Source organism: Paramormyrops kingsleyae, chromosome 25 (assembly GCF_048594095.1).
Source record: "Paramormyrops kingsleyae isolate MSU_618 chromosome 25, PKINGS_0.4, whole genome shotgun sequence".
NCBI lineage: Eukaryota > Metazoa > Chordata > Actinopteri > Osteoglossiformes > Mormyridae > Paramormyrops > Paramormyrops kingsleyae.
This window is the reverse complement of record NC_132821.1, coordinates 10,461,313-10,478,209: the sequence shown is the minus strand read 5'-3', so window position 1 is coordinate 10,478,209 and position 16,897 is coordinate 10,461,313. Positions and strand designations below refer to the sequence as shown.

At 39.4% G+C, this 16,897-nt stretch overlaps 1 protein-coding gene across 1 annotated transcript; it reads right to left on the bottom strand.

Annotated features, from left to right (window-relative positions):
* Nucleotides 1–3,401: 3,401 nt before the first annotated feature.
* Nucleotides 3,402–16,285, bottom strand: LOC140582961 (uncharacterized). Its single transcript, XM_072707476.1, has 10 exons — nucleotides 16,233–16,285; nucleotides 14,509–14,548; nucleotides 9,119–9,305; nucleotides 8,786–8,894; nucleotides 8,179–8,324; nucleotides 7,048–7,143; nucleotides 6,085–6,302; nucleotides 4,763–4,922; nucleotides 3,902–4,058; nucleotides 3,402–3,620 (listed from the first exon to the last, which is right to left on the bottom strand). The coding sequence occupies exons 2-9, from the start codon at nucleotides 14,542–14,544 to the stop codon at nucleotides 3,916–3,918; spliced, it is 1,095 nt and encodes a 364-aa protein (XP_072563577.1). The 5' UTR covers nucleotides 14,545–14,548; nucleotides 16,233–16,285; the 3' UTR covers nucleotides 3,402–3,620; nucleotides 3,902–3,915.
* Between the last annotated feature and the right edge of the window lie 612 nt (nucleotides 16,286–16,897).

The following is a 16,897-nucleotide window of genomic DNA, read 5'->3' as shown; positions in this document are numbered from 1 at the left end:
CACGTGACGAACTGAAACACACAGCCCGTCTACTCAAATAATCACGCTTTTATTTTACAGTTTGCAAGGGAATTAGCAGGATAACCTTAGCAAAATCACAGAGGTCAAAGCAATGACAGACAATATAAAATGTACACAGGCAAATAAAGCTGACAACCTACAGTATTTGTGGAGCATAAAAACATGATGACCGTTTAAGGAAAAATAACCTCAACTATTTTACCAGTGCGACCCACAGGTTACTTACTGAAGCGGTTAACATCAACATCTGAGATGACGGGTAACAGACTTCAGAAGGGCTAATTATGATTAAGCAAGTTAGCTGTAGTTGTGAGCAAATTACAATGATGCAAATATTTTTAATCCAACTATTTAGTTACAAATTCCTCAGCCTGGGAGTCATCAGCATTTGAATCAAGCAGGTCAGTTACTCAAGCCGTTAACATCGGCTTCTGAGATGAGGGCTATTGTTTCCTTGATTGCTGTTTTTCACCTCTCTGCGATGCACATGCACGGCTACCCATCCCCCAACTATCTGCCAGCGCAACAATTAGGCTGAGATCAGGTAAACAGAGTGACTAAAATAAATGTATTAAACAACCAGTAATGCCGAGCAATACACCAAAATATTCGGAACATTATACACTGAGTCTATCCTGCTAATATTAGTAGTCACTGTATGTCAATTTGTCTGTCACAACAGTACGGATTAGAACAATATATGGTACCATCAGTAATGCGATCTGGCCCCTTTAAGGCTGGCTCGCTCCAAATAGTGAGCGAGTGCGAGAGTGGGTTAGAGCAAGGCGGCGGGGAGGGGGGGCAAATTCAGGCAGAAATTTCAGGGTAAAAACGGCGAAATCGAAATTGGATCATACTGCCAATATTGCTCAGAATCGCTGTAGCTTTCCGATGGTATGCGGGCCGTTGCGGTTGCTTACCGTGACCGACACATAAGAAAGCAAACATTCTTTATTATCATCCTATGTATGTTAAATTATGATCTTCCACATTAATCAAGAGAGTGTAAAAGGCAAATTATTACAGCTCCAATAGCTTATATTAAAGTCACCCAAGAGTCACAACATGGTTTTGAAATGGCAAAGACAGACAGAAATTAAATGTATATAAGCAAGCAACATAAGGGATACGTTGTTTGGGTAAATTATATTATAGTATACTATATATATGTGGTGTGGTGGCGAATTCGTGCAGAAATTTCGGGGTAAAAACGGCGAAATCGAAATTGGATCATACTGCCAATATTGCTCAGAATCGCTGTAGCTTGGTATGCGGGCCGTTGCGGTTGCTTACCGTGACCGACACATAAGAAAGCAAACATTCTTTATTATCATCCTATGTATGTTAAATTACGATCTTCCACATTAATCAAGAGATTGTAAAACTGACAATATTACAGCTCCAATAGCTTATATTAAAGTCACACAAGAGTCACAACATGGTTTTGAAATGGCAAAGACAGACACAAATGAAATGTATGTCAGCAAGCAACATAAGGGATCTTTTGTTTGGGTAGATTTATATTATATTAAATAGGCTACTATATTTTTGTGGTGTGGTGGCGAAATCGTGCAGAAGTTTTATAACTGCACTATCGATTTATCACCTTATTTAGAAATAAAAATTCAGTTCTTATCCTTTTTAAAAGTTATATTGTTTGAAACTGTCTTCCAGTGGAAGTGTCCCTCAGAGTGACACCGGGGGTGGAGTGGGGTGGGATGGGGTGGGCGGGGCTACGAGGGGGCGGTCAGAATCGTATATTAAGAGGAGACCTCCGCATGTACAGTCACTCTACCTCTGCTTCCAGCGAGACAAGAGCTCCAGATTCTGCTCAAGATTTCATCTTTTGTTGAACAACTCGTGAAGAATGGCTTCCAAGGCGTAAGTAATTACGATCAATTTATTATTGCTTTTGAATGTGTAGAAACTGTGTTGTTCATCTTTGTATGTAGTTTACTGACACTGCTTAAGTCTCTTAAACTGACTACAGTACTATTGTTTAAACTTAAATTGCATCCACTACAAAACTAAAACAATATTTCGAAGCAACTTTTTTTAATTACAAAAACTCATCTTTTTAGAAAGACATTTCATAGATTCTCCTGTTTAATCTCTTTATTTTTACTCTGTAGCACTTTCAGATTGCTAAAATATAAGGGCTTATATTGCTTGATATAAATGTAACTACAGTCGAACCTCGTTACAACATACCCCGTTTATAACGTTTACACCAATACAACGTTCAAATTTCGATGTCCCGAATTCGCGTATTGCATTATTCCATTTGCCGGTGTTGTGCCGAATTCTGCACCCCTGCCGTGAAATGCACCCCCTGTCGGGAGCGCGCACGGCTCTTTTCTTCGATTCGAAGGGGAAAAGACGTAGTTCCGTCAATCTAATTATGCAACAGAAATACTAAATTTCGCTTGCACATTTAGAAGACCTTTATTACTGTTTCACTTCACGAAGGCTGCATTTAACCCAAATAAAAGTTATAAACTGTGACATGTAGACGATGAGCCCCGAACGAGAACGTAGGTTATTTATTTATCTCGTCATCAGTTTACAAGTTTGTGAACAAGGAAGTCCTTGGCTTTAATAACCAAAGAAAATCACACAATATTATTCCTTATACTTATAAAGTAATTTATTTTTCTCCACAATGAAGACAACCCAGATAACAAAATTTATTTGGCCCGGATCTGGACCGGATCCATCTTAAGATCTGGACCAGATCCGCACAACGGATCTGGGCCGGTGTCTTTTGGCACAACGGGCCAATATCGTTTCGGATCCGTTTTCATGATCTGGACCAGTATTGGGCCGGCTCCGATCCGGATGTGTCTTTTATGGGTGGATCCGGGCCATGTTTGGCCCGGTGTCTTTTGGCAAAATGGGCCAATACTGTTTCGGATCCGTTTTCATGATCTGGACCAGCACTGGACCAGCTCTGAACCAGATGTATCTTTTGCAGGGCAAATCTGGTCCATATTTGGGCCAAATGTACACCTAACCTTAATGATCTGGGCCAGCTTCGGAGCAGATGCATTTTTTATGGGGGCGGATCCGCCACATATTTGGGCCAAATGTGCACCTTATCTTGCTTACATTGGCCCAGATTTGTACCAGATCTCACCTAGACCAGCTCATTTTGTAATAATTTCAAGCTATAAAAGGTTAAAAGTACCCGTTTGGTCAAATGTATAAAAGATAACTAGTGGATGAAAAAGTTGTCTTTTTAAACAGTACAAATGCTATATCTAATAATGGTTGTTTAACTCAGTAAATTAGGCTTATTCCAAAGTGTTACTGATAATTTATCTAAAATTCAAAATATTGTACCTTGATAAATAGAATATTTGGAAAAAAAAACTCACAAATTCAAGATTTTAGTATATTTATTGTGCATAAATAGAATAGAATATAATATATAACAGAATAACAGGCATGTTAAAAACACTCAAAACAATAACTACATTTCCTGCAAAAATTCTATATTTTAATAAGTGGAACAAAACATTTGCCATAATACCTAAAGTAACAGAAAAGAAAACAGCTTTCAACTCAAACTGATGCCTGGCTCTTTACAACCACAGATCCTGTTGAGACAGAAAATGCAACACTTGATCAGCATATAGTACATGATATCCCTTAGCTAATAAGCCCCTTGTTGACATGTCTTGACCGAAGGTTGACAGTGGCCATTTACATTGAGATGGAGTTGTTGATTTGAGAAGACTGTTAAGGAGTAATCCAGGGTTTGTTGGCAAGAAAAAAAACCAACACATCTACGCATCTCACAATGTAATATGCCTTTGTCAACCATCAGGGGTGTAACCAGCATGACATTTGAAGTTATACTGGGGCATTAAACTCTTACCAAAACTCTTAAGTTCATGCCTCTTGTTGACACCTGTCTTTCCCCCGTTCTTTGCGACCTCCTCCTCGATCGCAGGCAAGGTTGAACCAGCGGATGGTGAAGGAATCAATTTCTGTGTCTGTAGCACCTCCAGTTGAATGGTTCTTTCTTACAGCTCCTGTTGAGACAGAAAATACAACACTTAATCAGCATACATGACATTCCTTAGCTAATAAGCCCCTTGTTAACATGTCTTGACCGAAGGTTGACAGTGGCCATTTACAATAAGATGGGGTTGTGTAGATTTGACAATGTCAGGAATAATTCAAGATTTGTTAATTGGCAAGAAAAAGAAAAAAAACCCAAACACTGTACATATCTCAATATAATTGCCCGCTGTCAACCATCAGAGGTTTAACCAGCATCTGAAGTTAAATTAAAAATTTAAACTCTTACCAAACTCTTTGCTAGTGCAGCAAACGAATCATTCATGATGTTATTAGAAATTCATGATGAATTAGAAAATGACTTTCTAATTGCAGTTGTTTACCTAATTTGAAGGAAAATACATGTCCAACCCTATACATTAATACAGATGCCTTTTCTGGTTGTGAATAAAGTTTACCCTATGCTGGGTAAGCTGTTGTGATTGGTTCCTAAGTGATTCAACCACCAAGTGTATATCACAGGTCAAGTGTCCAATTAGTTTTGAGCCCATGTAAGTTGAGAATATTTTTAAATGCGTGAGAAAAGAAAAAATATGTAAAATAGTAATATATTAGCTATAAATACAATAGAGGTCATGGAGAGGGCCTATAAGAAGCTTGTTTTTACAAAAGCCTTGCATGAAAGGTCATCCTTTGTTTATTACACTACACTTACTGATCAACAAACTTCTTGTCACCATCTCTTTAAAGCACTTCTTTCTATTAGCTCCCTTCCAATTTATTTGTTTTGCAACTGCATCCGAGAAAATCCTTGACAGTATGTTCCATGTTACTTTTTTTGCATTCTGTCCTCCCACAGCACCTAGAACAGAAATCTGAAAAGACAAAAATATGTATAAATATGAGAGAAAAACAATAAATACAAATTAAAGGTAAGGGTTCCTAAATAAGCACTGAATTATATTATTAAACATTAAACCTATTTATTCATGTTTTGTCAATTTAAATAATTTAAATTTGGGATCCAGGATTCTGTTTCAGATTCGGCCAAATATTGGGCTTTTTTGACGGAGTTCGGGTTCTGCTGAACCTTAGAACATTGAAAGAACCAAACCCTATGCTTACTCTACGCTTGCCATACGCATGTCAGGAACAGCAGGTGATCCGGCGACGAGACTGAGAAGACTAAGTGTAGTGAGACGGATGAATACCCAATCGCAGATGTACCTAATTGAGCAGCGTGATCTCGCGTTTGCTCTGCGAACAATGCTCACAAAAGAGACAAAACACTACCAGTATGTGTTTTGCGCAGCTGTACATAGTAAAAGAGAAACTAACATTTTGTTTTTCGGCAGAGGAAATGGACCTGCTTGTGCATAATATTAAAAACTGCACATAACTTACCAGAGTGTCGTCCACCCAATCAATTCTCATATTTGCCCATATGTTTTTCTAGCTATAAAAATTTCTTACAAACACCTTTAACTTGGGGTACTTAAATAAATTATATATGTTTTGTGATGTAAAATAAGTTAATAAAAAACATCAGTGCACTTCAAGCATAGCATAATGAGCATCGCGGACCCACATTTTCTAAAACATACCGCTTAAATTTAGTTTAATAATATGCCACTGATTTTTACGTGTTTTTTTTTTGGTCAAAAGCTCAATGTCATTTTGATGCCTTATAACAGCGAAGCCGACAACACTCCAGGCAGAAATGAACGCAAAATCATTTATTTTCAAAACTTTTGCACATGGCGTGAAGAATGCGCCGCTGATCATCACACTCTGGCACAAAAGTGACCAGGTGGAAAATAATCTCGCAAGCTTACAAAAATTATGTTTACTGAATTTACAATGTGGTTGCTGTATTAATGGACTGATGATGGGAGTAGGATTCAGTGTTGCCCAATTTTAAACAGTGGATTTGGGATTTGGCAGAACCCCAAAAATCAGGATTTGGTATATCCATATAAAATATAGATAAAAATGTGCCAAGACTTGATTCTATTTTTTTTAACTGACAATACATACCATGTTTTGTTTGGCATGGGAATTTCTCGAATCTTTCAGCCACTCCTCAAACTCATCAACTTCTGACAAGGTGTCCAATGGGAGGTTGATGCTGTGGGGCATTTCAGCCATAGGTGTTTCGGTTCCTATCCGTGCTGCAAGGTTATTAACGGCAACAGCAAGCTGCATTTGCTGTTCCTTAATGTGTTCCAGTAGAGTAAGGATGTGCAGCTGAGCAGCTACAAAAAGAGTTAAAGTATTAAAACTGTTGCAGAAATGTGTTATTCAGTTATAAAAGTGTTTTTTCCATAAAGTACCTATATATCAGGGGTCTCAAACTCCAGTCCTGAGGGGCCGGAGCCAGGGGCGGATTAAGGTGTACAGAGGCCCCTAGGCTACAGTAGTCTGTGGGCCCCCCAACCCCGCCCCCCTCCGCGCCAATGGGGGCCCCCTTGCAGGCTGGCACAAGTGGGGCCCCTAGGCTTAAGCCATATCGAGCCTGTGCGTTAATCCGCCCCTGGCCGGAGCCCTACACAGTTTTTGGTTCACCCTCATTTAACACACCTGATTCAACTCCTTGTGCTAATTACCACACAGCTCTTGAGCTGAATCATTTGTGGTGGAACAGGGAAAGAACTAAGCTACACAGGGCTCCGGCCCCCCAGGACTGGAGTTTGAGACCCCTGCTATATATGAAAGTATCTAACCACCACATTGTCTTGAATCCACAATGGAGATTGAAATTAGAGAACAATCTATTAATACTTGATTTATTGAGAACTTCAGTGATGAAAGTTAGTTCAATTTATTTGGGTCTGATAGGAAACATTAATTATGGCGTCGAACTGGGGAAAGACTAAACCCAAAGTGTGTAAAGAAGTAAATAAAACAAGTATTTATACATTGGTCTCTAATTTTGATCTACACTGTATACACTGTATAGATAATGTAACGCCACAGACTGTTATCATTGGATGCATTTACCAGAGCAAGGAATGGATCCGGTGCCTGTCTTCCCCAGTCTAAATGTCGGGTTAAAAACCTGGTGGTCACCTGACAGAGAGATTGTATTTCCAGTGCCTTGGAAATAAAAAACCAATAAGAGTATATATTGAAAAAAGGATAAGTAGTACTATGGACTAATGATAATCTTTTTGTGAATTCTGAGTAGGTGAACCTTAGTCACAGATTAAAACATGTGATTGACCAAAATGCTTTACAAAGGGGAAACTAATCATGCAAATGTCTTACAAACTTAGGAAAAACCTTGCTAACATGTACAGTGCTAAAAAATGACTCAAAGAAAATAGACTAACATAACTGTAAAACATGATTTAGTCTGCAAAAACTGAGGTCTTGTCTGGCAACCTTCCCTAGATAGGTGATTACCTAAAAGGCAAAGGATAAACTGTAAGCTTCAGTATTATATGAATACCCTCTGTAGGTTTATAGCTGAACCTCGAGTATGGGAAGTTGTGACAATTCCGACCACCTTACTGCTGGCACCTCAGCACTTAAAGCTGCTATGTGTAGTTTTTGTGGAATGTTTCAGTTTTGAGTTGCCTTGAACGCAGCTTTACAGTCACTCACATTAAATTTAACTAGTGCAGTGCCTGTTAATAAACCGGTTGCCCAATTGCATGTGTTCAGGTAGGTTTTCTTAAATGGCATGATCATTATAGAGTTGGGCCCATGCAACTGGAATACTGAGTTATTGTCCAAGGTGCAGAGACCAAGGCGAAACAGTGAAATGCATAGTTGCAGGTAGCTAAAGCATCAATTAGGTCATTTAAGGCAAGTCAATCATTTGTATTGCCAAAGTAGCATTTCTCCAAACTTGATAGGCTTGTATAAAAACCTGTAGGGCAAGATACTGGTTTGAAATGTGAAGGACAGTGTGTTCAGGTCGATGTTTAACGCATGGTCCGAATGGATCTCAAGAATGGACCAGATGGGTGCAGGTCATTAAAAATCCTGACCCATAGTAGACAGCTACTCATATCATGCTCGATGTCCAATACGCTCAAACGATGTGTAATGTGACACAGCCTAAACGTCATCAATCAAAATAAAAGCTCGACATAAGATCTGATTGCGAAAATTAGACAAACATACCTGTAGGTCTTGAAGGGGTCTCAAAACCTTTGTTAGTCATGTTAGGTATTGGGGAAGAAACCCATGGAGTAGATGAGAAATCACCATGTCTTTTCTTCCCGCTCCCATTTGGCTCACTGTCAGATTCTGTGTCACCAAACATGTGCCTAAAAAACAAAACGAACCACAGTCAAGCCTAGTTACATATTTTCAGCATGGGTAAAAAGAGCTGGCAGACTCCTTTTCCTTCTTTCATCAATTGTGCTCAACTGACGGAAATACTGCATCTAATGTTGACAAAAAATTTCTGACACTATAAATATTCATTAGTCTAGGAATCCCTGTTTGCTTTGACTTCTGAACTATGGCAGGACTACACTGCAAAACTGCTGTCTAACCTAGTGTTATTAATTTAATATTAAGAATAAACAATTTATTCAGAACAAATAGATTTACTAAGACTTACACTGCAAAAATGTTTTCCAATTATGTTCCAAGACAAAATTTTCTAAATATAAGTATACTTCATAAAACCAGCAAATTTGGCTGCCAGTGTGTTAAGCAAGCATATAATTGTGCTTTTCTTTTGAAATGTTGGATACTTGTCTCATGTCTCTAAATATCAAACCTTTTTTTCACTTTTCTTTTCTTAACAAATTCTTCCTCGTCTGTTTGTAGCTCAGAGGTATTACAGGTCATTGATGCCTTCAGTTTCTCCCTTGCCCTTAGGTATTCACCTACTCAGAATTCACAAAAGATTAACAGATAGTTCACTTCTGCAAACTCACATAAAAGATCAGGTGCAGTGCTCTGCTTCAGCTTCTTGTATAAGTATTATGGACAACAGTACCGCTTAAGCAACATGACTGAAAATCTATGTGCTGTTGTTGCCAACTGTGAAACTGATTAATTTGGTTAGTGCAGAACGCAAGTGGGTTGAATCTCTAAAATGCATCTTTACCAGTTCTTGAGAGGACTCGAACATCATACAGTTTCCAGTCTTCTCCTGGCTCCTCACATGTTTGGACTGCTCTGTTTATGTGCTTATCGCTCTGATAATTGGGCCACTTTGTGACACCATCCTCAAACCAGGACTCAGGTATGATGTTAACAGTCTTGGTCTCAGTGAATTCAACAATTAGAAACATCTGAAAAAGAAAATGTTGCAGTGTCATTCCATGTCATTTCAACAGATACCTCCCATTCGGCCTCCTCAGAATTGCCCGCTTCTCTTGGTCCATTTTACACAAAATGACCCTGCATATTTCACTTCTGAAAATACTTTACAAAACATGTTCATTATGTGAAACACGTCATCTGATGGTCTAGATCAGGGTTATTCAACTCACGGTCCTCGAGGTCCGAGCACTGCTGATTTTCCAGCCTTCCTTTACCTGTCAGTCAGGTGTGAAGCCTCTGACCAATCAGAATCAGTAAGTATTAAACAACTACCTGGGAGAACTGAAAACACGGCCTGGATTTGGAATCGAGGTCCAGAGTTGAAGAACCCTGGTCTAGATCTATGGTCCACATTTTCCTTCTAAACTCATTTAATGTACAATCAAAAATTAATTCTGTTAATACTAGCCCCTTGTCTTTTTCTTTTTCAAATGACTGAAATTGGACATGCACAAGAAAATACAATAATGCAATTCAGTGTCAGTGCTGATTATAATTATTTACCCTCATAAGAAATCTAGTGTTACCTACTTACAACCACAACAGGACTAAAACAAAGTAAAAGCAACAAACACTCCGCAAACAAAGAACACTTATCCTCACACATCCAGGCTTCTAATAGTAAAGCTACTCTTAAATGTAGGACTGCTCCATACCAAGAACTATGCAGTACATGTGTGAAAATGGCACCTACCTTCTACTCTTACATAGCTGTTTACTAGGGGTGGCACGGTTCACAAAACCCACGGTTCGGTTTGTATCCCGGTTTTAGGGTCACGGTTTTCGGTTCTGTACGGTTCTTGTTATTTTTTCTTTTAATCTTTAACACTCCAGAAATGTACTTCAGCATATGATATATAGCTTAATTATCCACAATGTAGGATACAGTATTAAAAAATTATATCATGTAATCATGCATAAACTGAATTTGACTTGACTTAAAGCACATTATTGAAATTATTAAACATTATTAATCCCAGAACAGTAATAAAATAAAAGTCTTGCCTTAACATAAATGCTAAAAGAATAGATCGCTTTAATCGCTATTACAGTTGGGTATGGGCACGAGGTCTTATTTAGAAAACATACAAAAAGAGACGCATATAATATTTAATCATTCGTTTTGTATTTGTCCGGTCCACGGGGTTAATTTAATTGGGGATCGTTAAAATGATAGATCACCTATCTTGATTAAGCCTGATTCGGTTCGTTATATATATACATGGGCGACATTAGGGGGGGGGGGCAAGGGGGGGCATGTGCCCCCCCCTATATCCCGATCATGGAATTTTAGAATTCATTGTTAAAATACTGTTTCAGAATATGTATTTTATGTGTTGTAGGTCTCCGTGTTGATAGGGGGCGACACAGCAAATTAAGCAATAGGTTGCGTCTTTATTTTTTAAGTTAGTTTGTTGTTGGTATGAAAATTAGAGAAAACTAGACAATCGATCGGGCAAAATGGCGAGTGCAGAACTTTCACTTTTCAACGCTATGTCAACAGGACAAGCGAGTTTTGATGCACGATTGTCACTGTTCAAAGAGTCAAAGCTAGTCCACAGTCTTGTCAACGTTGGCAATCTCTTTAAGCTCTTCTTAACTGTGCCGATGAACAGCGCATCGTGCGAAAGAATTTTTTCTTGCTTGCGCCGACTGAAAACTTATATGAGAAACACAATGTGCCAGGAAAGACTCTCGGACATTGCAGTACTTAACATTGAACGGACCATTCACGTAGATTTGGATAAGACCGTTAATCGCTTTGATGCCGCGCCTGGTGGACGACGTTTAGCCCTTCACTAAGGTAGGATGTTGTTTTGATGCCTACTCGTTAAAATGTTTTTCTTGCCCCCCCTGACTCAAGAGTCAAATGTCGCCCATGTATATATATATATAACGTGAAAAAAATTGGTATTAATTATATTGAATGTTCTTGAGTAATCGATAAAGTTTCTGTGTATGTACAAGACATCAATCTATAATAGTGCAAAATATGTCCAGTTGATATGTCTAGTATGATCATCTGGCAATAGCCTGTAGGTCTGTGTGGTCAGACACTGTGCAATAAACAGAATTTTTAGGAACATGGCAAATGTTCACATTGCAGCATGGAAGCAGGCTCACTGTTACAACGCTGACCGGGGAAGCAGAGGCGAGGAGACCTAGGATCGGGGGAATGCGGGGTTTAATGAGCAAAAGGAACACAGACGAGCAGTAAAGCAGAATTGCAATATAATGACCGGACTGGAGAAAGAAACGGAAACGCGGACTAAATACAATGGAGTAATGACAAATTTGACAACAATCAGGAACAGCTGGTAAACACGGGGAATCCACACAGGGTTAACGAGGGGGCGTGGCACACGGAAATAGCGGACGATCGAGGCATGACACTCACTGGAGTGCTTTGTCACAGATAACTTAATTTTCTTTAACAAAGTGCCTAACCGCACATTAAATAAAGGCGCACAACAGTGTTCAGATGTTGTGCTATTGGTTGGCTGAAATTTAAACGTTTTCTTCAGAGACAGGGTGGTAACGCCGAAAACACCAGCTAAACCAGATGTGTCAAACTCCAGTCCTGGGGGCCCGGAGCCCTGTGTAGCTCAGTTCTTTCCCTGTCCCACCACAAATGATTTAGCATAAGGAGTTGAATCAGGTGTGTTAAATGAGGGTAAACCAAAAACTGTGCAGGGTTCCGGCCCCCCAGGACTGGAGTTTGACACTCCTGAGCTAAACGCAGCAAACGAAAGGCTACCGGAAATTACTTAGCTGGCTGAACTTTTACCGGAACTACGTCACACCGCTCTGTGCATATAGCCTATTCTTTCGCGCGAAAGGGAAACACACTGACGTCACATACGGGGCACGAGGCTACATTGCGCATGTCATGAACCGTCGAACCGTGCGACGCATGCATGCTCCGAACCGAGACAAGCGAACCGAACGGTTCGGTTTTTTTTCATGAACCGTGCCATCCCTACTGTTTACACATATATCTATCTATATTCTTTACTTATGCATGTGGATACTTACATCATCAAAATCCACGTGTCCACATTTGCAGGGTGAAGGTGTCAAGTCAGTTGTCTATGTGTTAGGATAGGTCAATAGTCATCATATATTATTTTCTCTCTCACTACTCTGCTCTTACTTTCCACAATCCATATCCTAAACCTAAAAGGCCTGAGCACCACAACTGTGGCTATGCAATAGGGACACAACAACATACCTATCTTTATAAGGCAGTAGAAGACACTTATGAGCAACCTGTGATGCTTTGACCACTTTAAATGCCCCTGTAGGCTGAGACACAATAAATACTCTGAGAAAATCAGAGCTCATCGGATAATTGAAGAAAATTTCCTTCTCTGTAAATGCTTTATACACTACATAAATTCCATCCACAGACTGAATGATGTTATGTATGACACAAATGTCTCCATCTATAGCAAAAACATTATCGCCTGTGGAAACTTTCATTAGCCACTGTTCAGTCTGCAGTCCCCTGTATTGCGCTTCTACTCGAAGGCCATCAGGAACAGGTCCAACATAATGCTGCGTTCTTAACTCCTTACAGGGTAACTCAACAGTACTGATCTTTTCAACCTCAGATAACCTTCTTATTATTTGTGCCAAGGGAAAGTTTGGCTTTCTCACAAACCTCTTCAGTTTACAAAGGTAATTCTCATATGGAAAAGCTGAGATAGAGTCTAAACAACCATACCGTTGAGCATCTGCCGATAGGTGAACCAAGACGTGCACATTATACACTAAAGCATCTTTGCCATACAGCTCCCCAAGATGACTAACAAATGTTCTGAGCAGCGTGTTTGCATAATTACTATACAAAGAACACAGCTGAGGACTGACAAGAATGCTAATACCTGCAGAAAACAACATGAAGTTATTATATAAATTACTTTCTAAATATGGTGCCAGTGCAACAGAACCAGTATACAACAAAAACTGTCGCAGTTCAGTTGCTTTCCAACGGTCAAGGTCTCTCAGGGACCTTGGCTTCCTCGCAAACTCAATAGGAATATATGTACGCATCTGAATCAAACTTTGAGAGATCCCTTCTACAAGAGTAGAGGACAAGCGAAATTTCAAAGGACCTCTCAGCCAAACATTTAACAATCTTCTTGTGACACCTAAACATGCAACATGCATGTAATCTAAAGGGAATCTAGTAACCATGCCAACATCTAGACCAGAAAATCCATGAGGTCCATCATGATGGTGGTCCTCATCAACTCTGTCTGAAAATGATGAATCAGTCCGCAACACAAAATCAGTTATTGGGTATGTCATTTTGTTGTTGATATAAACACCTGGCTGGCAACACTTATCGCATCCATGATATGCATTGTGAGCCTTTGTGTTCTTTACAAATGCCCTAGCAGGAGTGTCACATACAACAGAATCCAGCTCAATGAAAAGCTTTTTCCCGCTAAAATAAAATCCTTCCTGCAGCTGTTTCAATTCGTGACTAAAGTCTCTCAAAAATTCATCAGAGGTGGTTGGTTTCTTTGGACCACAAAAAAGCCCAATAACAACAGGTTCTTTCATTTGAACACTTACCAAAAGTCCTAAGATGGGCCATAACTGTAAATTTGAACTCTTAAACAAAGGTAAGCCATCAATGTTGATCTGCAATCTAAAACGAAATCCATCAGCAATCTTCCCATTCAACTGGGTTAGTGTATTATGTAGTGCTGTCAGAATGCCTCTATAATGATACAAACCACCACATCTATTTTGAATTTTGTATTCAGTGTTCGTTTTCAGAATGGTTCGAGCATCCTTCGGCAGTTCTGAATGGTACACTCTAAGCAAACTAAGGAGAGCTGTAAAGGCAACTAAAGACACACCGAACCGTACAGCCCAATTGGCCAAGCTTTCAGCAAGGCTTTCTGGTTCATCAACATACTGAAACTCCGATTCAGAGTCAGACTCTGAAATTTGTTGGTTGTTTGGGAGTGTGTCAATAACATCTTTGTGAAGGGCATCAAAATGACATTTGAGCCTTGAGTCACTGCTGCTGTCAGTGTTAGTACTATTGGAGTGTGTGTCAGTTTTGATATTTTGTGTTTGCTCTGATTCTAAGAGATAGTCTTCTGTAATGTCACGCAGTCGTTTTTCTAGAGCAAGGCGAGCCCTCCTCCTTACTCCAGAGCTTGTTAATGGGGGTTCCCTCCTTTTCATCCTCCTGACAAAAAAATGCTACATTAAAAAAAATCTGTGAGCGCAGTGGAAACAGGGAAGAAGTATGTGATGTTTGAGGCAGGATGTTACTATAAACATTTTCATGACAACAGGGGTCTTCATTAATGAGATACACTGCTTTACACTTAGGGATGTTGGGTAGATCTTACACTCAAACTATCCCCAGTACAACCCAATTGCCACTACATTGTTATGTACACTTGTTTATGCAGCAATAATTATGCAAAAATATTGTTTACCATGGCACATACTTCAGCTACATTAAACTGTTTAAATTACGTGTTTTAAAACGCACTTACTACACAACACATTACTTGCAACAAACATTTTAATGAACATAATTCTTTTAACAGCTAATCGTTATTCATTAACCCCTCGCTAACAAGCTTAAGTTAGCACCTGTCCAAGTTTAACACTAGAATTCCTGGAAAAATGAGGCTCTCCTCACGAGGAGCCCCCCCCCTTACTCCCCACACAAGCTGCCCGCCCCCTCTCCAGCACCATTAACACCTTTTGTTTTGCAAATGAATCTCAGTCACTCAGTGAAAGTCATCCCCCAGCCTGAAGTCACTTCTTCAGCTCAGGTCTGCACTAAAGAGTTTATCTAGCGGTGTGTTGTAAGGAATCGTATCCATGCTTTGATACAGCATAATTTGAAATATAGTGGAACCCCCAAATCTACTAGGGTAACCGTGGTGTCAATTACACAGATATGTGATATAACAAATACATATACTTGATGTATGTTCTTTACACAACTATATGTGTAAATTTATGATCAAATAAATGTTAGGTTTTGCAGACAATCTTATACACGTGCATGCATGTACATTTTTGATATAAACACTTCATATGATACATGGGAAAAAGTTGCATCATTGAGTCATGAGTGCAAGCTGCCAGAAATTTAGACACAGAATGTGTAAATTTCAAGTATCAGATGGTATAAAGATAAAGAGCATATGTGTGTGTGTATGAAAGAGAGAGAGAGAGTCGGTGTCATTCAAGTGGAAGATACACATTTATTATATAAAATAAGCAGATACACAAAAGGTACAAAACCATTTCGTGTGAACTGTTTCCGTGGAAGGTGCACTGTGGCATTGTTTATTTTATTTTTTTTATAACAAAAGGTTGAACTTTACACATTACATCGTATAACATTTTTGGCACCCCTCAAGTAAACAATATTTCGTTTTTACTGCGTGACACATGTATAATGCATATACCGCGCTAATGTCATGCCAGTGTCCTTTTACCGATATACATAAATCAATTTATCTTTTAGCTCTAACTTTTACAACTGAATAAGGTTACACAGATTGTTGCAGACATCAACTGTATGTATTTCTTATATCAAATATAACCGCTTGAATGTGATACGGAAACATACATACGCGAAAGTCTTCTTTATTTTGCCGTAATATATTTGGACCGCAATCTGTTTCTGAGTAATTAGCCCTTTTGTATGCTCCAAACATGTAACGTGTGAACTTACAGAAATTTACAGTATTTTGTGTGCTCATAACTATGCAATGTTTCACATGTGACGTGTGAACTGTTTCCGTGTGAAGCTCACTGTGGCAGTCTAAACTTCAGCAAGACCCACTAATGTTACGAAAGTAAATTAATTTATTAATAACACGGTTCAACCAAGTTTGGCTTACCTTACTGAAGTTTCACTGTAAAATACACGGATCACCAGCACAACCGCCGTTAACGTTCTGTTGAAATCCTGAGGTAAAACGCGCACCCGTTCCAACGACGCCAGGCCGTATCAGATTTGACTGTGCTTCCCGCCCACTGGTGCCTGATTCCGGGCCAGTGTCTCCATCACAGCAGTAAAACGGAGGTGGAGGTTACGCGGATCTGCCGGATTGAAGGCGGGTCCGTTTCTGAGTCGCCTGCTATCTGGGAATGTTCTGGTACAGTGATCTGAAATACCTAAACAAAAAAGATATTTGTCTTTATGACGGCTAACCTGGCAGGAAATGCATTTCCATTCTTCCCTTTAATTCTATCACGAAATGCTGTTAGCAACCGAGATATTTAAAGAAATAGATAACAATTACTGAATTTCATGAATGCCATATCACGTGCAGCACATGGGGTGAGGGGGGGGGGGGGGGGTTCATTTTACGGCAGCTTAATACTTGTTTCGTATTTAAGAAACTGGCTCAGTAACCGTGTTATTAGTACCTTACAAAGTTCGCACTGTTTATTGATGTTGGTCTATTGTGCACATTTATCAAAAGCAAATGAGAAGATCAACTGACATGAACATGCAGAGGGGAGCGCGTCCTTATACATAAGGGAATACGCCCTTTTCAAA